This window comes from Mus musculus, chromosome 9, assembly GCF_000001635.26.
Source record: "Mus musculus strain C57BL/6J chromosome 9, GRCm38.p6 C57BL/6J".
In the NCBI taxonomy this organism is placed as follows: domain Eukaryota; kingdom Metazoa; phylum Chordata; class Mammalia; order Rodentia; family Muridae; genus Mus; species Mus musculus.
In genome coordinates this window covers 92273923-92298007 of record NC_000075.6, presented here as the reverse complement: position 1 = coordinate 92298007, position 24085 = coordinate 92273923, and the positions used below count along the sequence as shown (strand labels likewise).

Below are 24085 nucleotides of genomic sequence, written 5' to 3'. Positions count from 1 at the left end.
CTGGAGAACAGCAGAGATCAAATTGTTCTCTGGCCAAGTCCACGATAGGATCTTGATTAATAATTGAAAGTAAGTAATGTCAAACATTATAGCAATAGTAAAGATGTTAAGTCCTGAAAGTTGCTGTTTCTTGGCAGCAAAACATGTCCTCATTCACCAAAAAACATTTCAAACTGGTGAGTTATAAACTTTTCAGTATAAAAAGTTATAACAGTGGAAATTTTAATAAGATCTTTTAATGTTATTTTCTAAAGATGGAAGAAAGTACACACTATCTTTTCTCATTAGCATTTTATTGAATAGAATTTCCCAGGCAATAGTATCTTTTAAAAAGCTTTCAAAAATATGTAATTTCAAAATAATAGGAGGATTTCTGTAAGAAATAAACTAACTAGGTTTGATAGTAAAGTACAATTTTATAATAAAATCAGCACTAACAAGGTTTAAATTGAACAAAAGATGAAAAATAAATCAAAGATTATGATTTAACTTACTTTTCCATAAAATGTTTTATTTTAAAACATACACTTCTCTTCGTCTTTTTTTTTTAACTTGAATTTGGTGCATATTTTTAGAAGTGTATAAAGATAATTATCCAGGTCTATTCCAATAATGTAAAAGATAAACTACCATTTGAAAACCAAAATGTTACATACTATGCTTCATGTATAACAGCTTGATTCTGAGAAATTTCAATGAAGAAATCAAAAAGCCCCAGGTCTCTCAATCATATGATCTCCTTGTGTAGACTTCAGATCTTCTCTGTCCTCTTTCATTGATTCCTACTGCAGGTCGGATTTCTGTTCCTACTCACAGCCTTCAAAAAACATGTAATCCTAGATATAAAGAAAGATATAGAAATATTTTTTCAGAGAGAAAGAATGACCTAGTATCAGATACAGAAATCTAACAGGACCTAATGCCCAAACTCTATGGATTACGGTCTTTTTCTAAACATGGGATCTTTCACCTGCCCTGGATCTGATTCAAATGTGTCCCCAAAATTACATCTAGATTTACTTTTCAAATGTAAACAACAGCAACAAAAACGTACTCAACCCTCTTCCCATTTCTCTCCATAAAATATTGGTTTTATTTAACCCTGTATAAAAATCAATCAAGCATAACTCAAATAAAAATCGGTAGTGAAAAAAGTCTCAGAACCCGCTCGTTTGGCTTAGAAAATGAGTAATCTGTGTTTACCAGTTAATTTACCATACTGCCTTATTGTTCTAAATACATTATTTAAAAGCAAAGATCTTTTATCAAACCAGTTCATAAGGAAGTGACACAGATACAAATGATTGTTTTTACTAAACACCATAATAAATCTTCCATACTACCAAATAGCCAGTCATTGTTGTTATTTAATTGAACATCTTACAAATTACTTTTAATATAGTTTTCCTTGAATTGATGTCTAAACAGGACCACGGTCAGTATTATATGAAATCCTTTAAAGTCTCCGGTTTACTTTTGTCTTTATTTTACTTTGTATTTGTTTGGTGAGAGAATGTACACTTTTGGGCTGCATAAGCTCTTATAATAATTGCTATTGTATCTCCAAATCAATGTTTAAGATAACTCATGTTTCAAATTTTCAGTGGATCTAGCTGGGAACTATACACAAACTAAAAACTTGGACAAACCTTTGAAGAGTTTAACTTACTAATTAAGGTGCAATCTGGTCAGGGAGAGTTTGTATGTCCTAGGTATGTCTGTTGTGTAGCTAAGGCTGAGGACACTGTTTTCTTCCAGAACATTGCCTGCATATTAGAAACTTCTAGGGTACTATGGACATATCAATTATGGATTTCTGATTTATTTGAGAAATCAGAAATACTGCTGAGATACCTAGGCATATAAATGTTTGTATTAATTTCTCTCTTAAATCTCTAAATACTCTAGAGGTTGGATAATAGAGGTAGGACTGGATGTACAACCTTCTTGCAACTTATAGTTATGCATTAGATGATAATTTAAAGACTGAACAACATTTGCATATTGACCACATTTTTTTCATATAAATACAGATTCGACACTTACCCTAAATTTCTAATTTTATGCTTTATTTTAAAAAGAAAAACCTGAATGGCAAAAAAAAATCTGAAAAGTAAAATCTGTGCTTTGACTCATAACAGGATATTGACATATTGACTCATCAGAGTAAGGAGTCAGCAGTATCTGAATAGTAGGACTAAATGTAATTAAAGAGCTATGATACAGTGGAATCTTGCATAAAACCCATGAGTGCCATCGGGTCACGTTGGGATGCATATTTGCCTAGTCATTATCAACTCTTATAAGGAGGATGCTCAGGAACACACTCACTATGAGGAAGCAAGCACCAAGCGTCACAGCTTTCATCTTCACCTCCAGGTCTAGCGGGAATTGGATCCCAAAGTTATCCGAATCCGTGAAGGCCTCTTTCACACAACCAGACCACTGCTTGGTGATCTTACCAATTCTAGTCACTTCATCAAGAGACTTGATCTATGTATGAAAATAAAATCATACAGATTTGTAGAATACACATGGAAAAACCTATTTTCATACTTGAAGTAAAAATCAGATGAATATTTTATTACAGTTATCTTCAAAGTGTTTCTTTTATTAATTTTTTAAAAAGCTATTGGGAAGACAATAGATGGGACTCCTATTAGGTTATCTGCTTTGAGAATCTTAGCTTTTACATAGGCTGACAGTTTAAACATGGCAGAGGCTCATTGTCATCCACAGAGTGGGGTGGTAGGTGAGCAGGGAATGAAATGCAACAGCCCAGAAAGACCTAATGACCATGTGGTGACTGGAAGAATCCAACAAGATGCTCCATCAGAGACAGCCAGGGCAGATAGATATGAGTTAGGTATGGAGAACTAGTAGGGTGTAAAGAATGCAAGAAGAAATGTATGCAAAAATCAGTACTTCCAATATGAAAAGGTTCTGATTTGGGGGTCCTGTGGGAGGAAATACCAGGTCCCCAAATTACATCAGAACAGACTGAGCCCAAATTAAATCTGCTCCATAAAGGGCACATAGATGCTCACAAAGGAATGAACACACAGGCTTTTGCCAAATGAGGAGGAAAAGGTGTCCTGTCCAAACCTGCAAAGGTCACCAAAGATGGAAACAGACTCCTTTAAAGTCCTTGCCCCAGGCAGGATCCACCAAGTAATCAAGGGACAATAGAGGCAGTCACAGATGATGTGACTGGAGGAGGATGGCACCTCAATGTGTTGAAGTCTACCTCTACCATGAACGGAAAGTCACAGGTTACTGCTCAGAGAGTAACCCTTGCATTCCACTCCCAGGCTAGGCATAGCACACTTTCTTCTCCTTTAGAATTGGGTTTGCTTGGGTGTCTAATTTGATGACAGTGTGTGACAGAGGACTTGAGTGTTCACCATGGCAAACTGGCTTGGCCTGCATGTGCATCCAGTGAGTAGTATCACACAACAAGATGCTATGGTCACAGTCCTAGGACACACTTTTCTTGAGCAGATGGGAGGTCACTGCATGGTCCAAGTTAGAGCCACCTGCATGAGCGTCATCCATGCCCAGAAAGTTGGCTGTCCTAAAGGCCATAATGTGAACACAGTGCTCTCTGTTTGAAGTCATGAACCATTACAGTTGTATCAGATATGACATTATGATAAGCTGCTCTATCACTTTGTATATTATGTGCAATAACTGTCATTTAAACATTTATGATCAGTCATAAATCATCATATATATCTTTGAAGTATAAACTATATGATGGAAGCAAAGTGGCAATTTGCCAGCATCATAAACTCAATACTCCATGGAGAAACATAAGCATATTTACCATATTTTACAAAGCAAAACCTTAAAGCTAACTGAATTTTATTTCTAATGTACATGCAATCTTATTGGTGAGGATCAGAAATGTGGATTGTAAACTGCAAAGTAACCAGAACATAGGTATGTTTACCTACATTTGAGAATGTTTTTAAGGGTGTGTGTGTGTGTGTGTGTGTCTGTGTGTGTGTTTAAACTTGTACACCTTGGTGTAGGTGCAGAAGTCTGAGAAACAACTTAGTGATGTCATTTTCCTTCTTCCACCATGTTAGTCCTGTGGATAGATCCTCAGGCTTGGTAGCACCTTTGGCTGTTAAGTCTCCTATTCAGATCCCAGGCAGAATTTTAAACAGGAAGGATCTGACCAAGGAAGTTTAATCTCCAAATGAATGACCTGGCATCACTCAGCATTCTCCTGTTGTTAGTGACTCATACTACTGTTTCCTATTTTTAAGATACGAACATTACCATCACAGCTTCTATAGAAATGGAACAAATGGGAGTGTCTAAAGTCTGTCAAAGACAAGACCTAGATGTAGTCATTCTAAATATACAATAAAGGTTGTATCCCATTTAAGGCATTGTATATTTGAAGACATCCATGCAGACAGATGACACAATTAAACTTAAAATCCCTAAGAATATCACAAAACTCGCGAATTTTTATTAAACTAAGCACAGGCCAACAAAATTTCACTTAATATTGTTTCTTGATCTAAATGAAAAATCTACCATATCTTGAAACTAACTGCAACTACCTTCTGATTCTCAAAGAAGCATAATATACCGTATGAAGAATTATCATTACAAATATGCATAAGTATTTTCATCTGTACATATCATATAAACATTTCTCTGTCACTCATACTTTCTTAAAACGTTTCAGGTCTTCTCTTAAGACCATGAATTTTGTTAGAAGAGAAAAGCCCCCTTTACACCCCCCCCTGCCCTGCTCCCCTACACACCCACTCCCACTTCTTGGCCCTGGTGTTCCCATCTTCACACACCCAGATTCTCACAGAGGAATGAGTCAGTATGAAAGGAGGAGGAGGAGGAGGCAGTAAAAGCAAAGTATAACTGGAAAACAGAAACCTTGGTGAGCCCCGAGAATGAGGCTCCCACAAAGGGATAGCTCTATTCATCCTTAGGGAGTATTTCCTCTGAGTGGAAGTTGAGTTTCTCATTATTATGACATGCCAAGAAAAATAAGACATAAATTATAAATTTAAAACATTCTTCATCGTTAAATACTTTCCATTAAAAACATGGCAATGAGGCTGGCTAGGCCATTTGTTGTAGAAGTCTCATAATGTCAGGCATATTCGCATTCCAATGCCTAGATCACTGCAAGGGCTTATTACAGCTCAGAGAAGCAGAACTGTGAATGTATATACAGAGAAGTGTGTTTTATGCAAGGGTCACATGGGCCAAGACCCGGATAGAGACCTACAAATGTAGACATTACTGAGATCTATGTATGTGAAATCATGTCCTACTAATGTATTTCTGTTACAGTTTATTTTATAAATCTGGTGAACTGAACTGTTTTTGAAAAAACTTATTAGTAAAAGAGAAAAGTATGATCATACTTTATGACGAAAGTAACAAGAATGGGTGTCTCTCTCAAAAGAGCTTAGCCTCTATGTCTCTTCCCTTTGGTGAAGTGAGTTGAACAGTGCGAGGTAGTGAAATAAATGAACTGAGAAAAAGGCTGCCCAGATCAGGTGACTGCTTTAGGCTATGGCATAAAGGCTGCCTGATCAGCTAAGTGAGAGAACACAAAGTCACCCTTCCGTGACTGACCCCTAAGAATGAGCTTCTGTGATGGACATTGTGGAGGGTGTACAGGAAGATGACTCACACCCAGGCAGGTGGAACAGGACAGCCTGAGGTCTTAGCTCACCATTACTGGGACTAGGGTGTAATTTATAACTTAAGCCCTGTTTATTTCAGGGATCTTTTATTCCAGATATTAAAACCACAGTTCACTCTGGGTAATGGAAAATTTGGAAAATGGAACACCAGAGAAGAGAGATATGTCTTTTAAACATCTCACATTGAAACTATCATTATACCAGTGGGGTTTTGATAGGAATTCCAAATAACAAAAGGTGTGTGCTTGACCAAGAGCTTTTGAGGTTTATAATGCAGAATAAGAGCACAAAGAGTAAGGACCTGGGAATAAGGGGCTAAGAGTCTTGGATACTCTCAGGTATAAAATGATTAATACTGTGTTAACAGAGCTCGCTCTCTCCTCTCTCTCCCTCTCTTCCACCCTTTCTCCCCACCACATGCATGTGTGTATGTGGGTGTACATGTGTGTGTACATATGTCTGTGTGTACATATGTGGGTATGGAGGCCAAAGGAAAAATTTAGGATTTTTTTTTTTTTTTTTTTTTTTTTGGTGTTTCGAGACAGGGTTTCTCTGTGTAGCCCTGGCTGTCCTGGAACTCACTCTGTAGACCAGGCTGGCCTCAAACTCAGAAATTCGCCTGCCTCTGCCTCCCAAGTGCTGGGATTAAAGGTGTGCACCACTATTCCTGGCACTTCTATCACTTTCTAATGTATTATTTGAGACCAGGTACCTTCTGCCTGAGCCTGACTAGTTCTTATTGAACTAGACTGGTTGGCCAGCAAGCCTTATTTCCACATGCCCCACATTGGGATTAGAGGCACAAACCTACACACTTTGGGTTTTCCTAGGGATGCTGGGATGCAGATTCGGGTTCTTATATTGCACAGCAAAAGGTAGAGCCATTTAGCCAATTCAAAAGTAAAACCTATAAAATATTAAATGCTGGATATTTTTTCTTTTTATTCTTATACATTTATTTATTTGAATTGGCCTCTTTTTGAATGCCACTGGGGATACTCTGCACTAACCTTTAATAAAAGTAATAACCTTTGCTCTGAATAATTAATTAAATGAACATTTGCAAGGTGGGTACACATCCAGTCACACTAGTTAGGTAATGCATTAGTAATATCTTATAAGAATATATTCTTTTCATGTCAGGAAAACACATCCTGTGAACATTATATTTCTTACCTCAAAGTCAATATCTGAACAGCAGGTGCATGCAACACATGGACCAACTACTTTTAGAACATTCTCCCTCTTGTCGTTCTGAAGAGTGAGCTTTGGCAGACATGGGTGCCAGGTCTGAGTCACATAACCTATTGGCACCCCTGGAGGAGCCTGGATTTCTATCTACAAAGGCAAGAGTGCACGTTTAATGTAACCATAGTCATACCATCCAGGTTTAATTGATACTTGAAAACTCTTGTTAAGTTTCTTTTCAAGCTGCTATGGTTACTTCACACTGACCTCCTGGAGGCAGCAAGGGAAGCAGCAGCTACTGCATTTCAGAGGTCTCTCCAGAGTCATGACTTCTTGGCCCAGATGATCCAGGATTCTTAAAGTGAAAGGTCTAGACGCTTCACAGCAATTTCGAGTACAGCAGTCAGTATCTTCCACTGCAACATAAACCATCTGCCCGAGGCTGTTCTTGATTTCAAATTTGTTATTTGTTTCAAAGCCTGTTAAGACTGAGAACATACGGGAAAAATCGCATTCACCACTTTGTGAGGAATAGTGGCTCACTCGTGAGGTAACAGGGAGATGGTATGCCTGAGCTTACGTGGAACAGCAGAAAAGGAGAGACAGGCAGTGCGGAGATGATCTGGACTCAGGAAATGGCAGTGGGAAAGGAGGAAGAACATTCAGGTAAGAAGGAATGAAGTCCATATGTGAGACCTTGAAAGAGAGCAAGCTGTGTCTTCAACTCCATGCACTCTTGTCACAAGGGGGCTTTCCTGAGTATGGTCATCCAGTGCTGAGGGGCAAGGTAAGGGTAGATATGAGGATAAATGTCCAACAGACTCATTTTGGAAAGCTTTCCTTTGGTTCTTACAGAGTGATTGTTCTATTTAAAGTCTGTGAAAGCTTTAATCAATAGCTGAAGAATATATATATATATTCTGAAGAATATATACATATTCTGAAGAATATGTATATATATGTATATATAATCAATATTTGACAAATATACACATACATATATAAATATAAACATATAAACCCACATATATACATACAAATACACACACATTCTCTATGAGAGCTGAACCACTGCTCGAGGTTCTGGCAAGTCTCAAGCTGGTCACATAGTGACAGAGAGTTGCTAAGAGGTAGACGTTAAGGGAAGGACTAGGTTTGTTTAGTACACACACAGTAAGAGAGAGCAAGAGTTGGCTGTTTCCTTTCTAACACATATCTCATGGGTACACATGTCCAGCCCAGGAAGTTCTGACTCCTACTTCTCAGAATTGGACAGGAGATAACATCTATAATTTCTTTTCGTGTGAGGAGAGACATCTGTGACCTCCTAATTGAATCTTCCACCAAAAACTGCTATAGAAGAGGCAACTGTATGAACTGCTTCTATCTCTAAAAATACCATTATCACAATGGATACATACCTTCTAGAAGTTCAACTTGCTGATGAATCAGAAGCTGATCTATCTGTTAAAGAAAAAGGAAAAGGTAGATGGAATCTGTTATCAATCCTTAATATTATCAATATTTCACAATTTACATTACTTTTGGGCAGCATTAACTTTTATATTTTAATGGTAAACATTTATTTTAAAATACATTTATGGGGCTGGAGAGATGTCTCAGTGGTTAAGAACACTGACTGCTCTTCCAAAGGTTCTAAGTTCAAATCCCAGCAACCACATGATGGCTCACAACCATCCGTAATTGGATCTGACGCCCTCTTCTGGTGTGTCTGAAGACAGCAACAATGTACTCACATATATAAAATACATTTATTTTTATGTGTATGAATGTTTTGCTTGCATGTATGTAAGTTTGCCACTTGTATACAGTACTTAGAGAGGCAGGAAGTGGGAGTCAGGTTCATCAGAACTGGAGATAAAGATGGTTGGAAGTAGCCATGTGTGTGTTGGCAATCAAACCTGGGTCCTCTGCAAGACTAGGAACTGATCTTAATTCCTGAGCCATTTCTCCAGCCCCAGCACCAGTGTGTTTAAATTGTTCATTAGAAAATGAGAATTTTTAGGTCATATAACACTGATTTATAATGTAATTCCCATAAAATTACAAAACAATGGTCTTTCCAGAAGACAAGATTGATTGATAATGGATATATATATTTAGACAATTTTTATAGAATGCCATCACTTATTGTAAGTGGTGACATTCCTTGATATTTTATTTGCCCATATTAAATTATACATATTCCAGGGTATTTTTTAAGATAAAAATCTTCTCTTTTTTCCTCTGTTTAAATATTCCACTAAGTCCAATTAGTACAGCCCATGTGTGTGAAGGTGTCAGGGTATCTACAGGAGCATGGGAAGTCTATCTGTAACCATATTCTCTAGGAAGAAATAGTCCCCTTCCCTCAGCAGGTACCAAAATTTAGGGATGAAGTTTCAGGAGCTGCTCTAGGTTTAGTGGAGAAATTTTAGCCAGCTTCTCCTTCTTGGGCATTTACAGGCAATCAGAGTTGCTGTGTGTGCACAAACAGAAGACTGCATTCCATAGTTCCCCTCCTTATTCTTCTACTTCTCCCTTCTATCTGCCTCTGTCTGTGCAGTTGATCCTGAGCTTTGATTGGTATGTGTATGTCAGTCAAGAAAGATGTCCTCTATAGGGATGAGAATTCACGATGACTGACATTTCTGAGTTTGCTGTTTGAGTGCACATAGGACATGCTATTGCCGTGGATGCCAGAGAGACTGAGAACAACTTGGCTACCACAGGGTCATCTGGGTGTGTTCCTGGATGGGAGGCACCCTCCAGCCCTCATTACTTCACTGATTTATGTACTTCACCCTACGTTATTATGAGTTCTTATTAAACTTCATGCTGCTAAAATTAATTTACATCAGGCTTTGGGGTAAAACCTGTTTGTGCTCAGTAATGAAGTCCACATTTAAAAGTAAGTCACAATAACTCTTCCTTGGTCTTTGAGCCTGGATAAAGCAGAATTTTTCTTGACAGTAGCTTCCAATTCTGTAAAGAACGGTGATAATTATTAACTTGCCCATACATCACAGATTTTCTATAAGGATTTAACTAGGGATGATAACTAGAGTAATGTTTAATTAATCCTAACAGCCAATGGCCATTGGCTGTTATCACAGACTAAATTCACAGGAACAGAAAACACAATTATCTCACACATTGATATTCTTCTTAAAAAAATGAGACTCATCTAGGGGAATTATGAGTACCCAGAGGGCATATAGGAATATGTCATGCTTTGGTGAATGAATCATTTGTTGTTCAAGTAAATTCGAAGTAGAAATACAGTTTTTATTTCCTTTGTGAGTTCTGAGTATAGACTTACCTGATTTAAGTATTCTAGCCCAGGTGGGCAGTTCAGAATAGGTGGTGGTGCTGGCATCCACTGAGTGTTTGCAAGGACTATAGTCTGATTATTTTGAATAGGAAGCCGTGTAGCAGCATAACCTTCATGTCCAGATGTTGAGACTGTGTAGCTAGCCTGAGGTCCTGGATAACCAGACTGGGGAACTTGGTAGTTAGTCTGGAATGTGGGGCGTCCAGTATGCTCTGGAGGTCCTGGAATAGGAGCAAAAACAGTGATTTTCGACTTCATGGAGAAAAGATATCAGCAGTTCATGTGGAATTATCTATCCCAGACATCTACCAAGTGATCTCTCCATCCAGAAATTATGTGTCCATGAGGTTTAAGACATTTCAATGCAGTCCTGTGATTTATACCTGTTTCTAATTAGAAAGGATGAAGAATAAACACCCATGTTGATTGTTATAATATTCACAATACCAAAGATGTGGAATCAGCCTAGATACCTACCAACCAGCATATGAATGAAGAAAATTTTGCACACACACATATAGACATTATGTATATGAAATTAGATATACTTATAATCAATATGGATATGCATAGACACATATATGAATTATAGATATAAACAATGAAGGTTTATTCAGTCATAAAGAAGCATAAAATCATCTGTAGGAAGATGTATGAAACTAGACACCACCATACGGGACATAAGCCAGAGGCACAAAAGTAAATACCTTTATATTGTATAATAAAGAATCTTTTGTAGAATTTAAATTTAAGAAACGTATGTGTATGTATGTCCACACATACACATATGTAATCTTCCTTAACATATACATGAATTCTATCACTATTGCTACACTTAAGTATTTCTAAGATGCCTATTCTAAATGCTGAATCTGAGCACTCTGCTGTAACATGCTCTAGTCCTATTGATTGGTACAGTAAGCAATCATGGGAAGTTTTTTTTGTCACACCCGCTCACTATAAGATAAAAGCTTATTTAGCTTCTTCTGCTACTCTGCCTCTCAGCTAAAAAGGTCTTTTTCCTCTAACTGATTTTACTTCACCCTTTTTTAAAAATCAAAATGTCTTTTCCAAAAAACATATGGTACTAAATTATAAGATTTAAATATATTGCATCCAATGAAATTGTTAATGTTTTTTAAAGATTTATTTATTTTTATTTCATGTGCATTGGTGTTTTGACTGCATATATGTCTGCATGATAGTGTCAGATCCACTGGAACTGAAGTTACAGACAGTTCTGAGCTGACTTCTCGGTGCTTGGAATGAACCCCAGGTCCTCTGGCAGAACAGCCAGTGATCTTAACTGCTGAGCCATCTCTCCAGCGCTTGTTTAATTTTTATTAACAGAGACCTAGTAATTCCTCCTGTGAAGTGTGTAGTAAAATGCTCAGCAAAATGATGGACTTTATTGTGACTTTTTTACACCTGTATATCATGTCCTTTGAATTTTTTCATCTCCTCCTGTTAAAATGAATATATATATATATATATATATATATATATAAACAAAACTGGAATTAATAAAAACAAAAACAAACAAAAACAAAAACTCTAGGCAATCTGTCAATGTAGGCAGAAAATTGTAATGTAGTAGAATGTTGTCACCTGTATTCCAAAGCTTCATAAAAGTAGCAAGCTAATGTTTGGAGTTCAATGACACCTGTTTTTAGGGACATGTTCCCACACACTGTGTTCTGCCCACCAGCTGAGAGGACTATCAGGCTCACCAGTTTTAGTAAATAGGTATTCATCTAAATCTTCCCACACACTTTCAAGAAGAGGGGGTGAAAACCATCCTTCGGTCTACATGTGTAGGAGAGACTACTGGGTGGCATGCTAGGATTGTCATATTCTTCTCTAGACTTCTTTGTCTTGAGAAGTAAACTCTGAGCCTTTTGCTTTTGTCTTACATTCTGTGCTTCTCGCTGTCACTAAGGATGACTCTGGATCAGAGTGATGCTCTATCTGATTATTGGGTTTTAGAAACAAAATTATCTCACCTCTGAAATTAACTTCAATATGCTCGCTTTTATGACTTCTAGTTTTATACCTACCTATCTACCACACATACACACATACATAATATATATACATGTGTGTGTGTGTGTGTGTATGGTTTAGACCAACGACTATTAAAAAACTTAGATTAGCACACCAAATGACAAGTTGCATTGTGACACTGACAAACTTGCATATTAAGTCCTTTGCTGCCAGTTCATCTACTGTCACCCTCTTGTATACCATCCTCTATATTTCCACTGGTTCTGATTAGTCCCCAGAATAGCTGGGCCTACTTTTACATTTTATATAGACATGTTTCTTAAATCTAGATTACACTACATTATTATTATTATTGTTAAACAGAAATGTTTGTCTTTGGAACTCTGGCTTGTATCTCTTCTCTCTGTCTCTTGCTTACTCAGACATATACAAACACATGTCTCTCTCTCTCTCTCTGTCTCTCTCTCTCTCTCTCTGTCTCTCTCTCTGTGTCTCTCACTGTCTCTCTCTGTTTTGTTTGTTTGTTGATTATTTTTAGATGTCTCACTATACTGCCCTGGCTGGCTTGTCTTAAGTTTGCTATGTGGGCCAAATTGGCACAAGACTCACAGAGATCCATTATTCTCTGCTTCTCAAAGTTCTAGGATTAAAGATGTGCACCACCATACTCAGTCTGGCTTGTATTTTTAAACATGGTGCTGTCTGGTTTCATCCATCTTCTATAAATGTCATAATTTCACTCTCCTTTCTAATTGAACAAAATGTGTGTGTGTGTGTGTGTGTGTGTGTGTGTGTGCATGAGAGAGACAGAGAATGCATGTGCATGTATGTGTGTGTGTGTGTGTGTGTGTGTGTGTGTGTGTGTGTGCATGTGTGTATATGTTTGGTTTTATTCATCTACTGATTAGCCTCTAGGATGACTCCATATTTTGATCATTACAAATAGTATAGTAATCACCATGGATAAATGTTTGTGGTATGCTAACTTTGATTCTGTTAGGAGGGAAATCATATGATGGTTCCATTTTTAATTTTTGGAAAGACCTCCAGTACTAATTTTCTTACTGACTGCATTAATGTACCAGCAGAACATAAGTCCCCATCCCCAGCTCATCATTTATTGCTGTTTTCTTCAACTGGACCATTTAGAATGGAGTGACATGGGATTTTGATGTAGTGTTAATTTTCATTTCCCCAATGGCTAAGGCCTATTGAATTCAAATAACTAAAGTAAATACAGTTTTAAAAATAAGATATATAAGTATTCAATAACGATATAACAATGCTTTTAAGTATAACTTTAACACTTGCAATTTATAACTTCCATATCAAATAAGTTTTACAGAGGACAAATTAATGGCAGGTGCCGCTGTAGATCTGAGAGACTTTCACATAACTTCTAGTACACTTACACACAGAAAGGATTTCATATTTATGTGACAGGAAAAGTTTTAGGAGAGATGGCAGCATATGAGGTAGTTAGTTTACATAGATTTTATGTATGCTGATACGTAAGACAGGAAAATGAAAACACTTTATAAAATAATGTGGTGAAAAATGTTCCATACGGAAAGAGAATGTCTGAACTATGACTGAACATGAGTTTAGCCTTACTGCTAAAGGGGGAAATCTTTAACTAAGTGACATCAGGGAATGGCTAAGACAACAGGAAGTAGTTCACCTGGTCCCTTACGGAGCAGTTTTGAGTGTTACTCAGGCATACACTGGCAGAAATGGAGCCGTCTAAGGAATGAAAGCCCGAGGCTACCTCCAGATAGCTATAAGTACAAAATGCAGATCTGGAAGTCTCATCCAAGCTCCCTGGACCTAATTTTCCAGAGTGTTAGGGCAACCATAATAGTACAGTGGTTCCTAAGTCCCTACAGGATAAAGGTTCTAGAGAAGCCATTTGGATGGAAATCCAATGAACAGTATTTCTTTATGACCTGTGCATATCTCTCATAGACACAAAATCACTACTGCATTGCCTGAAATCCTAATTCTATAAAATGTCATAAAAGCTACCACATCTCATTGCATAGGGAATAATGACAAGAGATTTGTATATACAAGTTCAATACAAATAATGTTCTGTTTATATTTGGTTGATTGTATTTTGGCTGAATAATTTTGATTGTATTTGGTTGAATCAGCAGACGTGGGCACAAAACACTGTTTCTTAGATCCTTAGATCTTAGAACCCTTAGATTAACCAGCCTAAATATGGCAATCCCTTGCTTAGAGCAATGCCTCTAACTCGGGAATCTTTACATTTTAAGTCGTCATCATTCTCACCCCATTTTTATATGAAGACATATCCTATATGTGGTCTTGGAACTTAGAAACCATACCACGCTACTCTTTCTAATAAATTCCAAGCCATATACTAACTGAATTTAACATGTATGCCTAGTTTAAATTAGCTGTAAGGTTAATTAATCTGTTCTATGTGTGCCTGGGTTAAATGATGGACATGCTGAGAATTCTCCAAGCAATTTATCTATAAGAACTCAGAACAGACGTTCTTAACCCAGGGCTCACAATAGAATCAACTTGCTATTTGGAAATCGCCAGTCATTGTTTAAAGGTGTGATTTAATTTCCCGAGGAAGATCCTCTGTATTAGTATTTTTAAATGAAAATTAATGACAGCTACAGATGAGAACTTCTGCCTTAGAGCTCTGGAGCTTAGTCAGCTCATATTCCTTTAATTACAAACATCTGGATAAAGATCCGGGACCCACAGGGAGTTTTCTAAGACAATTACACAGGCCATTCAACTCCTGAGCCAATCTGTTTACTCAGAACACAAAATGCGTGTACCCCTCCTCACAAGCAGAACATCTTTGATATTCGTCCCCAGGGTGCTCACGGAGGAGCTGCCTAGCCTGCCACTGGTATACCATCAACATTGGCATTTACAAAGATCCCATGATGCTGACAATAGCATCTGCCTAGATTTCTGAGAGTTTAGTGTTTGAAATGATAAATGCACATCCTAGTATGTGTCCTATGTGACTCACTTCCTTTTTTTTTTTTTTTTTTTTTTTAACCAGAAAAGAACATGCAGCACGTACAGAGGAGAACCTTCATATGCGTTACACAGTGAAAATGATGGTTACTTTGAGCTAGTGACGTTTCTGTAGTGGGCAGCTTCCAGCCTTAAGATTTTATTATTTTTCACTGGGTACAATTAATTCCAAAGACTTTATGGCACAAAACCACCCACAGTTAGATTTTGGAAAATACCATCACATGAAACAATTTTCAGCACAGGGGAACAGCCAATAAAAGATTTTACTTATTATCTATCAAGATTTAATTTATTTTCAATCTTATATTTCATGAGTAAATATATACTCATTGGTTCTATTAGTTTGTCATATCATTCATGCTCCTTTATAAATAAGAATTAATTCATCGGAAAAAAAATGCTTATTCTAAAACAAAACAAAACCTAGGCCCCCAGTGTTTCTTTGACGCAAGTTTAAGAAAAAAAATTAATAAAAGTGAAGGCATGATCGCTTAATCTTTCTCTCTCTCTCTTGGGGACATCAATTGATCGATAATATTTTTCTTCTTCAATGACTGCTTTACCTTGGACTGCTGCTGGAGGATACTGAGGGGCATACCCAGCTGGCAAGTATGTTCCTGAGCGAGGAGCCTCCATTTGCAAGCCTGCAATTCAGGAAGGAGCACATACATATTAGCTTAAAGGATAAAAGAAAACAAACAAAAACAAAAACAAAAAAACAGTGCACAGTGTCAAGATAATATGCTTGAAACATGCAGAGTAAACACAACACATTAAGGTGGTGTGCCTGTAAAAGAGCCAACATGTAACAGAATCCTATTTGCAGCAACTTCTTTTCTAGATAGCTTGAGGCAACTCAGTTACTGGGAATGAATTCCTAAAGATTTCAAGTTTGCTTTTGGGTTGCCTTCCAGAACAAAGACAATTTTAAAAGCACATATGGATAGGCAGTGTAAGAAGTAATAAACCTACCTGTGTGTGGTGATGGATGGTACTGGTAGAAATGTGGATTTTTTAAAAAATAAATTGTTTTCATTAATTCTTTGAGAATTTCATACAATGCATTTTTATTATATTCACTCCAATTCTCTCTTAATTCCTCCCAGGAAAGTACCATTGGAATCGATGGTTTATTAAGCTATGAATTAAGCATCTGTAATTTTTTAAGACTTATTTTTGGTTTTCTTAATTATGTGTGCATGAGAGAGGCATTGCATCCCCTGGAATTGTAGTTGGAAGTGGTTGTGAGGCACCATGTGGATGCTGGGAATCAAACTCAGATCCTCCACAAGAGTAGAAAGTGCTTTTAACCACTGAGCCTTTTCTCCAGCCTTGAATTAAGCATCTGTAATCATTGCCTTGAGAATTAATTTTAGAGTCTTGATGCGTCAACTGTTAACCGCACGTGCTACTTATTCCGGGGCTGGAGTTTTGCTATCAATATTCACGTTGTGCAGTTCACATCCGTCTGTAACTCCAGCTCCACTGGATCTGACTCTTGGCCTCTCGAGGTACCTGAACACATGTGTAAATGCACATACAGTCACACAGACAAAGATGTACATAAATAAGAAATTTCCACTTTTAGGCTTACTCTGGACCTGCCCTACTGACACTGAATTGTACAAAGTTTCTAAATTGCAACCAATTTATTTCTAAAAACTATATTCTTCACTCATAATCTGAATGTTATCATCTATATATTTTGACTTGAATCATCTTGATATATTCACAAATGTTTCAACCTATTGCTTCTTCATAGTCATGTCTCTTTACGGAGTCATTGACCCATCTCAAGTAGTCAATAAATATGAAGTGAGCATCTTTCTGTGCTACTCTCAGTTGACTGGGTGACAATGGCTTTGCCATTACAAAAATTATGATATTATAGACATGATATTTAGTTATAGAAACATGGCCTTAGCACAGAAGTAAACAGAGGCTGGAGAGATGGTTGGGCAGTTAAGAGCACTGACTGCTCTTTCAGAGAATCCTGGTTTAATTCCCAGCATCCACATGGCAGCTCATAACTGTCTGAAAATTCAGTTCTACATGATCAGATATCCTCGCACTGGCATACATGCAGGCAAAACAATAATGAATATGAAACAAGCACTACAAAAAAAAAGTGGGGGGGAAGGAAACATTCTGGCTTTTTAACTGGTATTTTCAGCATGTAATGCTTTTGTAGATTTTTAAAGATCATTCAACTCATTGCTTATGTATGTTTGTGAGAAAGGCTAGACTGAAGTCATTCTCCTTGTTCAATTATTTCATAACAACTCAGCAGTATAGAGCTCACGGCAACCATAAATCTAGAAAACAAAGAATCCCTTGCCCAAATTGCTGTCATCTACCCTAAGTTATCAGGTATCTCAAAATACCACCACCTCATTCCCATTATAACCATTCTCTCCCACTTCTTTGTAGTAGATGAATGGCTTGGATGCTTAGTTCTCCTATCTGTTAGGCCTTCCTGCAGCCCTGACACTCACGCTGGGTCTCAGATCATATCTAAAAAGGAAACACACTGCAGCACTGATGGAAAGATCCATGCTAAACTGGCATGACACACTTTGCTGCCCCATAGCAATCCTCACTTTTTGCATAATATAAAGTGCATATATGTAACCAGGACCAGATGGACTCAATAAGTCAGGAGCTCATATAAGCACACACACACACACACACACACACACACACACACACACACACAACTATATATCTGTGAAGCCAAAGAATTAAATATGCCCATACCCAAATGGATCTTTCTAAGCTGAAATGAACCATCCTGAAGCTTGTGAAGGATAATGTAACAAGTCTACATAAATTTTAAGCATTTTAAAGCCTTTCATGAAAATAAGTCAATGCTGACATTGTTAATAAAGATCTACTTGGGGGAAATATAAGGAATATGGTCCTCGAGATGGTCTCATATACTCATCAAGGCTGACTTGATGAAAGACACATTATTTTATTGTGAGTTCTACATTAACCAAGGGAAGGAAGGGCAAGATCATTTCAGGAAGGCATTTTCTTTTTCTCTTTTGACGAGAACCTTAAAACTCTAACATGGCAAAATCTTTTGTTAAACACTTGATAGATACACATTTAACTTAAAAAAATATTTAGAGCAAAAGCACAAAGCATCATGTTTGGTGTTCACTTAAGTCAGTGCTATGGAAATATACAAAGGTATGCATCTGAGGGCTTGTAAGAATAGACTGATTAATTACAATTATATTTTTTTAATTTGTGTGACTACAGTAAGCTTTGTGTATATAAAATGTACACAGAAGCAGAAAACTGTCCAACTGAAATGCATTCTACATATATAATATGTGTACCAACAAGCCTAATATTTAGCTTTCCCAATGGCTATATGGGAAAAATTCATAGCATTGGATATTTTTGCATACATCTTCTCTGTTGTTGAAATATTGACATAGGCATTGGATTCTGTAGCATAAATACAAAAATGCATGGCTGAATGCCAGCACTTGAGAGGCAGAGGCAGGGGAATCTTAGAATTGGATTCTAGCCGTGTCTACAGAGTAAATTCCAGAACAGGCAGGGTTACAGAAAGAAACACTGGTCAAAAACTCAAAAATGAAAACCAAAACTAAAACCAAAACCAAAACTACAAAACAAAGCCAAACATTTCAGAAGAGAATAGGTAAACAAAATTAACTTAATAGGGAGAAAAACGAAAGGATTTACAGTGTCTGTCCATGATGGAGAAGAGAAGACCTTCTGTGAATACAACCCATTTTCACTGATTGGCTCAAACAAGATGCCTTGGAGTTCCCTAGACCAGTAGGCTAGTGTTCTTCAGTTATCTGATTTAGCATTATCTATCCAGTTAAACCTCTGGCTTTGACTCTCGTGCCATATGGAGTTTTCAGAAAGACCTGAAATTGGTGGCTGGCCCATGATGGTTAGCAATTTTCTAAAAGCCTTTGGGTGAAGAGTCCAGTGAACCAGAGGTAGAAATGGGTAGGAACCCTTTTGATCGTGACATGCGACATATTTAACCTGTGTGTAAAGTTTTAATCTTCCCCAATTTTTAATAAGACATCATTCTTCATTGATACTGCTTGGCTAATGAAGGTTCTGAAAACTTCCAACAAATGTTAACAACAATTCAAAGATGACTGACCATTATTTTCACTTTGCCTCTTTGTCAGAAAAGTACACCTAATGGCAAATCATCAATGACTTCTATAAGGAATATAGGCAAGTTTTCCTTATTTTATATTAAAATTTTCAAATTTTAATTTTTTATTTTCAGTTGAGTTAACAGTTGAATTAAGATTATAACGTTTGTACTGTAGATCTATACATATGTACGGTAATATTTCTTGTCTAGTTTTAAGAAGATCTCATCTTTTGGCTTGACTAACTGAGAAATCTAATGCAAATTAGGACCCAAGAGCATGCTGGGAAGTTGGAAATATGTAAAAAAGAAATGCTGTGTGTCAGGTGGATCTTAAGTCGTTGGTGGTCTCTGCCCTATATGCACCTAATGGGAATAAATGAGGGTTACATTTCCAAGTGGCAACCGCCCACTCTTTACACAGAACAGATTCTAAAATATGTTCACTGATGCACGTTCCTGCTCCCTTCTTCCTACCCTGTTACTTTACTATGAGTCTTAACATAAGAGAGTCAGGAGGAGCACCTATTGACAAAGGGCTGCAGAAAAGAGCCGAGTGCCTTTATTTGGTCACTTCATTATCCCTGCGAACCCTCCCTGGACAAGCCTGTGCTTCCTTCCTCACTGTTCCAGATCATCTGCTTTCCTCCACATAACAGATACTAAACCGATGAGGTAAAAGTAACTATTGATAACATTTAGCTCCCTAGTCACACGAACTAAAATGATTAAAATCCTTTGTGCTTATTTGCTCAGTTCACCAGAAGACACACACACACAAAACAAACTACATCCATCAAGTTTTAGGGAGATTCTTAGCAACTTCAATCAAGGCATCTTTCTTATGAAGGACAGAACAGCCTTTTAATTGGATCTGTTCTCCTGGCCATGTTAATTCTCCTAAGGTAAGAAACAATTTTAAGTGTTTAATAAAACAAAATTTAGAATAATAAACAAACATTAAATAATTAAATATAAATAAATAAATAATAAAAACTGTTTATTTTAATTAACACCCAGACATTCAAGCTGAGTGATATTAATCATAAATTGTAGAGAATGGGCATGCACACACATATTTATACAAACATTTCTTATTTAAGTATTTAAATATTTGACATAATAAAAGCCAACTGTCACCTAGTCCTTTATGGTAGCAGCAGCTACTCTAACAACCTATACTAATTGATGTAAAATCAATTTAACCTATTAGGTCTTGTACTAGACTTTAACTTGTATTCGTAATAGAATTTGTTGCGTAATTTGTAAGAGTAGCTGAAACAGTATACATGGAGACTGGTCCAGAGTCTGCGGATGTGAAGGAGTTGAGAGAGGGTCACACTCAGGCAGCCTGAGTGGGCAGTGTGGGCACACACAGTCTGCTCTGTCTTTTCTGAGCTCTTGGTACTATAAAATGCCAAGCCTAGTTTGGGTTCCAATTAATACTTATCCTTCAATAGCTAGCAGGCTTTGTGATATGTTTCTCTAATCCCCCTCCTCGATGGCCTTGATTAAGGATTGCACTTAACTGTGAAATGGTATTATTAAGTTGAACTGGGGCCTCATGTGATCTTTTCAGACAGGATGTGGTATGGGATGCTAGGTAGGAGAAAAATAAGTAGAAAAGAGCCATCTACTACTTCCCAGGTATTATTTATGGCATATGCAACTCCATTATCTTCTCATTTGGTATCATAAGTGGCATAGCTCCTGGCTTAAAGCACCCTGTACAAATGGTATAGACTCTGGCCAGGGGGATAACAAGCAGAGGCATAAGGTAATAGCAGTCACTAGACCAGAAATGATATTCGTAAAAGGTTAATAAAATATGCTGCAAGAAAGAGGCAAGCAGACTCTCAAAACACCCTCTTAAAAGGGAATGTGTGTCTAACTAAAACCGATAAGAACAATTACTGGCCTTAACGCTCCTGCTTTGTCTATAGATATGCGGGTACTCCACTTGCTTGTTAAATAATATGGTTTATAGCTATAACTGTCTTTTGAGAGTGGCCCTTGGAGGTGAGCTATCTGGGCCAAGTTACTCTTGAACGTATGTGTGAGACCTCCCAGGTACTGGTTCCAACTGCCAGCTGTCAAAGTCTGATTACTCAGTCATGAGGAGTCGCTGTACTTTCGGCCTCTTTGTGTCTAAAATTAACGGGGTTGTTTGTTTGTTTTACAAAAGTACAAGAGGTGCCTCTGACCTCCAATAAGTTAAGAGCCTTCTCCTAATAAAACAGGAAATTTTGTTTACAACCAAGAGGCTTGAAATGGAAAGAAATAGAACACATAAAGGCAATATCCACTGGACAAGTGAATAACTGGCTGGCTGCTTGTTACAAGATACAGGAAAATAACCCGAAACTCCTACCTGCCCACAGACAAACCTGACTGAACTACATTTTACCTCTCCAGGCAGAGGTACTTCCCTTGCCCGTGTGCCCACCTCCCCTTCCCAGTCACCTTCTTGGTCACCTTTCCTAACTTCCAGCTTAAATCTCCACCCTCAGATTTCTCTTCGCAGGGCTTATAAAAGTTCTGGGTCCGGTGAAGGTCATGGATCTCTTTAGAGGGCATCTGGCTTACCTTTCTCATGCAGCTCCAAGTGAGGCGAATTCCTAGAATCCTAGCACCAGCAGCGACTCAGCTCTCCAGACTCCTCTCAGAAAGGCATAGGTGCTGCACTACTCCACTAGACTAAAGTCAGGGAGAAAAAGCACCTGGACTTTGAGGCAGTTTAGGTTTTGTTTCCTGAGTCTTTAGATTTCCTTTTCCTGACTGGAAAGATACGCAACCAAATTGAAACCCTGTCTGAGTTCTAAGTCCTTTGAGAATTGTTAGCTGCTCCTGGCAGAGGCTCTCAGTAGAAATGAATATCTGGTCTGTGCACAGTTCTGGAACGCCAAAGGAACACTTACTGGCATTCCCTTTACTCTGACCTCCACTGCATTCTTCAAATGCTGGCACTGATTCAAAAGGAGACTCAGGAATGCTTTCCCTTCCTTCTTGTTTTGTTTTGTTTTGTTTTGTGTTAGGAGAGTCAGAGTGCATATCCCGATAGTTCTCAAATGCCTAACTTCTTCTACTGAGTACCAGCAGGAGCCGGTAGGACCACCAATATTATTTTTCCTTATTATATTTTTGTCACAATCTTGGGACAGTTGTTCACATTCAGGTGAATGAGCCTCTTTGAGACGGAGTCTCCCTATGACTGTTATGGGTCTGGGGTCACTCCGAGATTCACCACCACCACAGGTAAGTTTTAATAAGAGGCTTTATTAAATACTGCCACTCGATATTCATGGCACCAGAACGGCAACCCAGAGTGCTCTCCAGATGCAACAGCTAGTCATATCAAGCCAAACCCACAAGACTGCTTGTGTTTTGTCTACCTGGAGGCAGAGTCTAATTTTAACATATATGTCTTGTAGATGTTCTAGTCATTGAGAAGAGTATGCAAGCTTGAGTACAAAAGCTGGAAATAGTCTCTTTAGTAGGTCTCAAACCAGAGACAAAGGGCTGAGTTCCATTAACATATGAAATTGAATGCTGGCTACCTGGTTCTCCCTGCATCCCTCACTCCCTACCCGTTTCAGGGCCTGACTGCCATATTTGGTTTGGTACCCTAAATTCTCCTCCAGCCAACAGGCTGGGCTGCTCTTCCCTATAAAATCCAATCATGTAAGTTACCTGGATGTTTTTTTGGTTTGCCTTGCTTTTTGTTTGGTTTGTGGTTGTTGTTTTTTAGGTGTTTTCCTTGTTTGTTTGGTTTGTTGTTGTTGTTTTGTTTTGTTTTTTGGTCTATCCTTTACCCTCTTGGCCAGTCTCTTGTCCCCGGCTATCCCCTCCTTAGTTGGCAGACCATCTCTTATCTCCCTTCTACTGCCTTCCTCTTCCCCTCCCCTCTCCTCACATGGCCCAGCTCAGCCTGTCTGTGTGGTGCACTCTGGACTCTCCCTTTTCAGTGCTTTCGTGACCTCTCAACCACAGTAAAGTCTAAACTTTAAGTGTACTTGTTAATCATCAGACACCTCACTTCCTGAGTTCGCTTTTCTTTCACACAAAGCTGGACTGTTTCTCCTGCCTCCCTTCACTGCTCCCCACAAAATGACTACAGAATTTTTAAAAACTCCTCAACAGATAAAAATTCTAGAGAGGGACTAGTAGAGCTCCTGATAGGCAGACAAAGGGGGGGGGGGAGCGGGGGAGCCATGACTACATAATGAAAGGCTTCTTCCTCACCCTTGATCAGAGGTGAAAACCAGTCAGCCTAAACCAAGGGCCTCAAAGAGGGTTTCTCCTCTCCTTAGCCTCTCATCCCCTCACCCCTGCTGATGGATTCTCTGGACAAGTTCACCAGATCAGATCAGGCCATGTTTATATAACAGTTGTGGACCGATCCACCATCCTGTCTATCTTTAAAATGACAAGCCCTGAACTAGGGGAGGAAGACTCTTCAGGGGAAAAAAAAAAAAACCAAACAACAAAAACGAGCTCTTGAGAAAAGTGGGTTTTCAACTTGGGCATCCCCTTCCCCTCCTGCTTTTCCAGGGTCTTTTCTTTCCTCTGTGTGTCTGCTCCAAATCTATTTTCCTTACCCCCAGTACAGGCCTCTCCTCAAGGGCTGCGTCCAGCTGCTTTCTGGAGATTTTTCCTTTTTGTACTTGTCAAGCTTGA

At 38.1% G+C, this 24085-nt stretch overlaps 1 protein-coding gene across 4 annotated transcripts; it reads right to left on the bottom strand.

The window, feature by feature from the left end:
- Positions 1–255: 255 nt before the first annotated feature.
- On the bottom strand, positions 256–22406 carry Plscr2 (phospholipid scramblase 2). 4 transcript variants are annotated; one of them, NM_001195084.1, is made up of 9 exons: positions 21995–22406; positions 21884–21888; positions 15816–15896; positions 10204–10436; positions 8303–8345; positions 7149–7369; positions 6870–7031; positions 2332–2493; positions 256–836 (listed from the first exon to the last, which is right to left on the bottom strand). In NM_001195084.1, the coding sequence occupies exons 3-9, from the start codon at positions 15886–15888 to the stop codon at positions 807–809; spliced, it is 924 nt and encodes a 307-aa protein (NP_001182013.1). In that variant the 5' UTR covers positions 15889–15896; positions 21884–21888; positions 21995–22406; the 3' UTR covers positions 256–806. The 4 variants fall into 4 exon arrangements, with proteins under 4 accessions (NP_001182013.1, NP_032906.2, XP_006510920.1 ...); XM_006510857.1 differs by lacking the exon at positions 21884–21888 and adding an exon at positions 16225–16246 and having other exon boundaries at positions 277–836; positions 21995–22348; NM_008880.3 differs by lacking the exon at positions 21884–21888.
- Positions 22407–24085: the final 1679 nt, after the last annotated feature.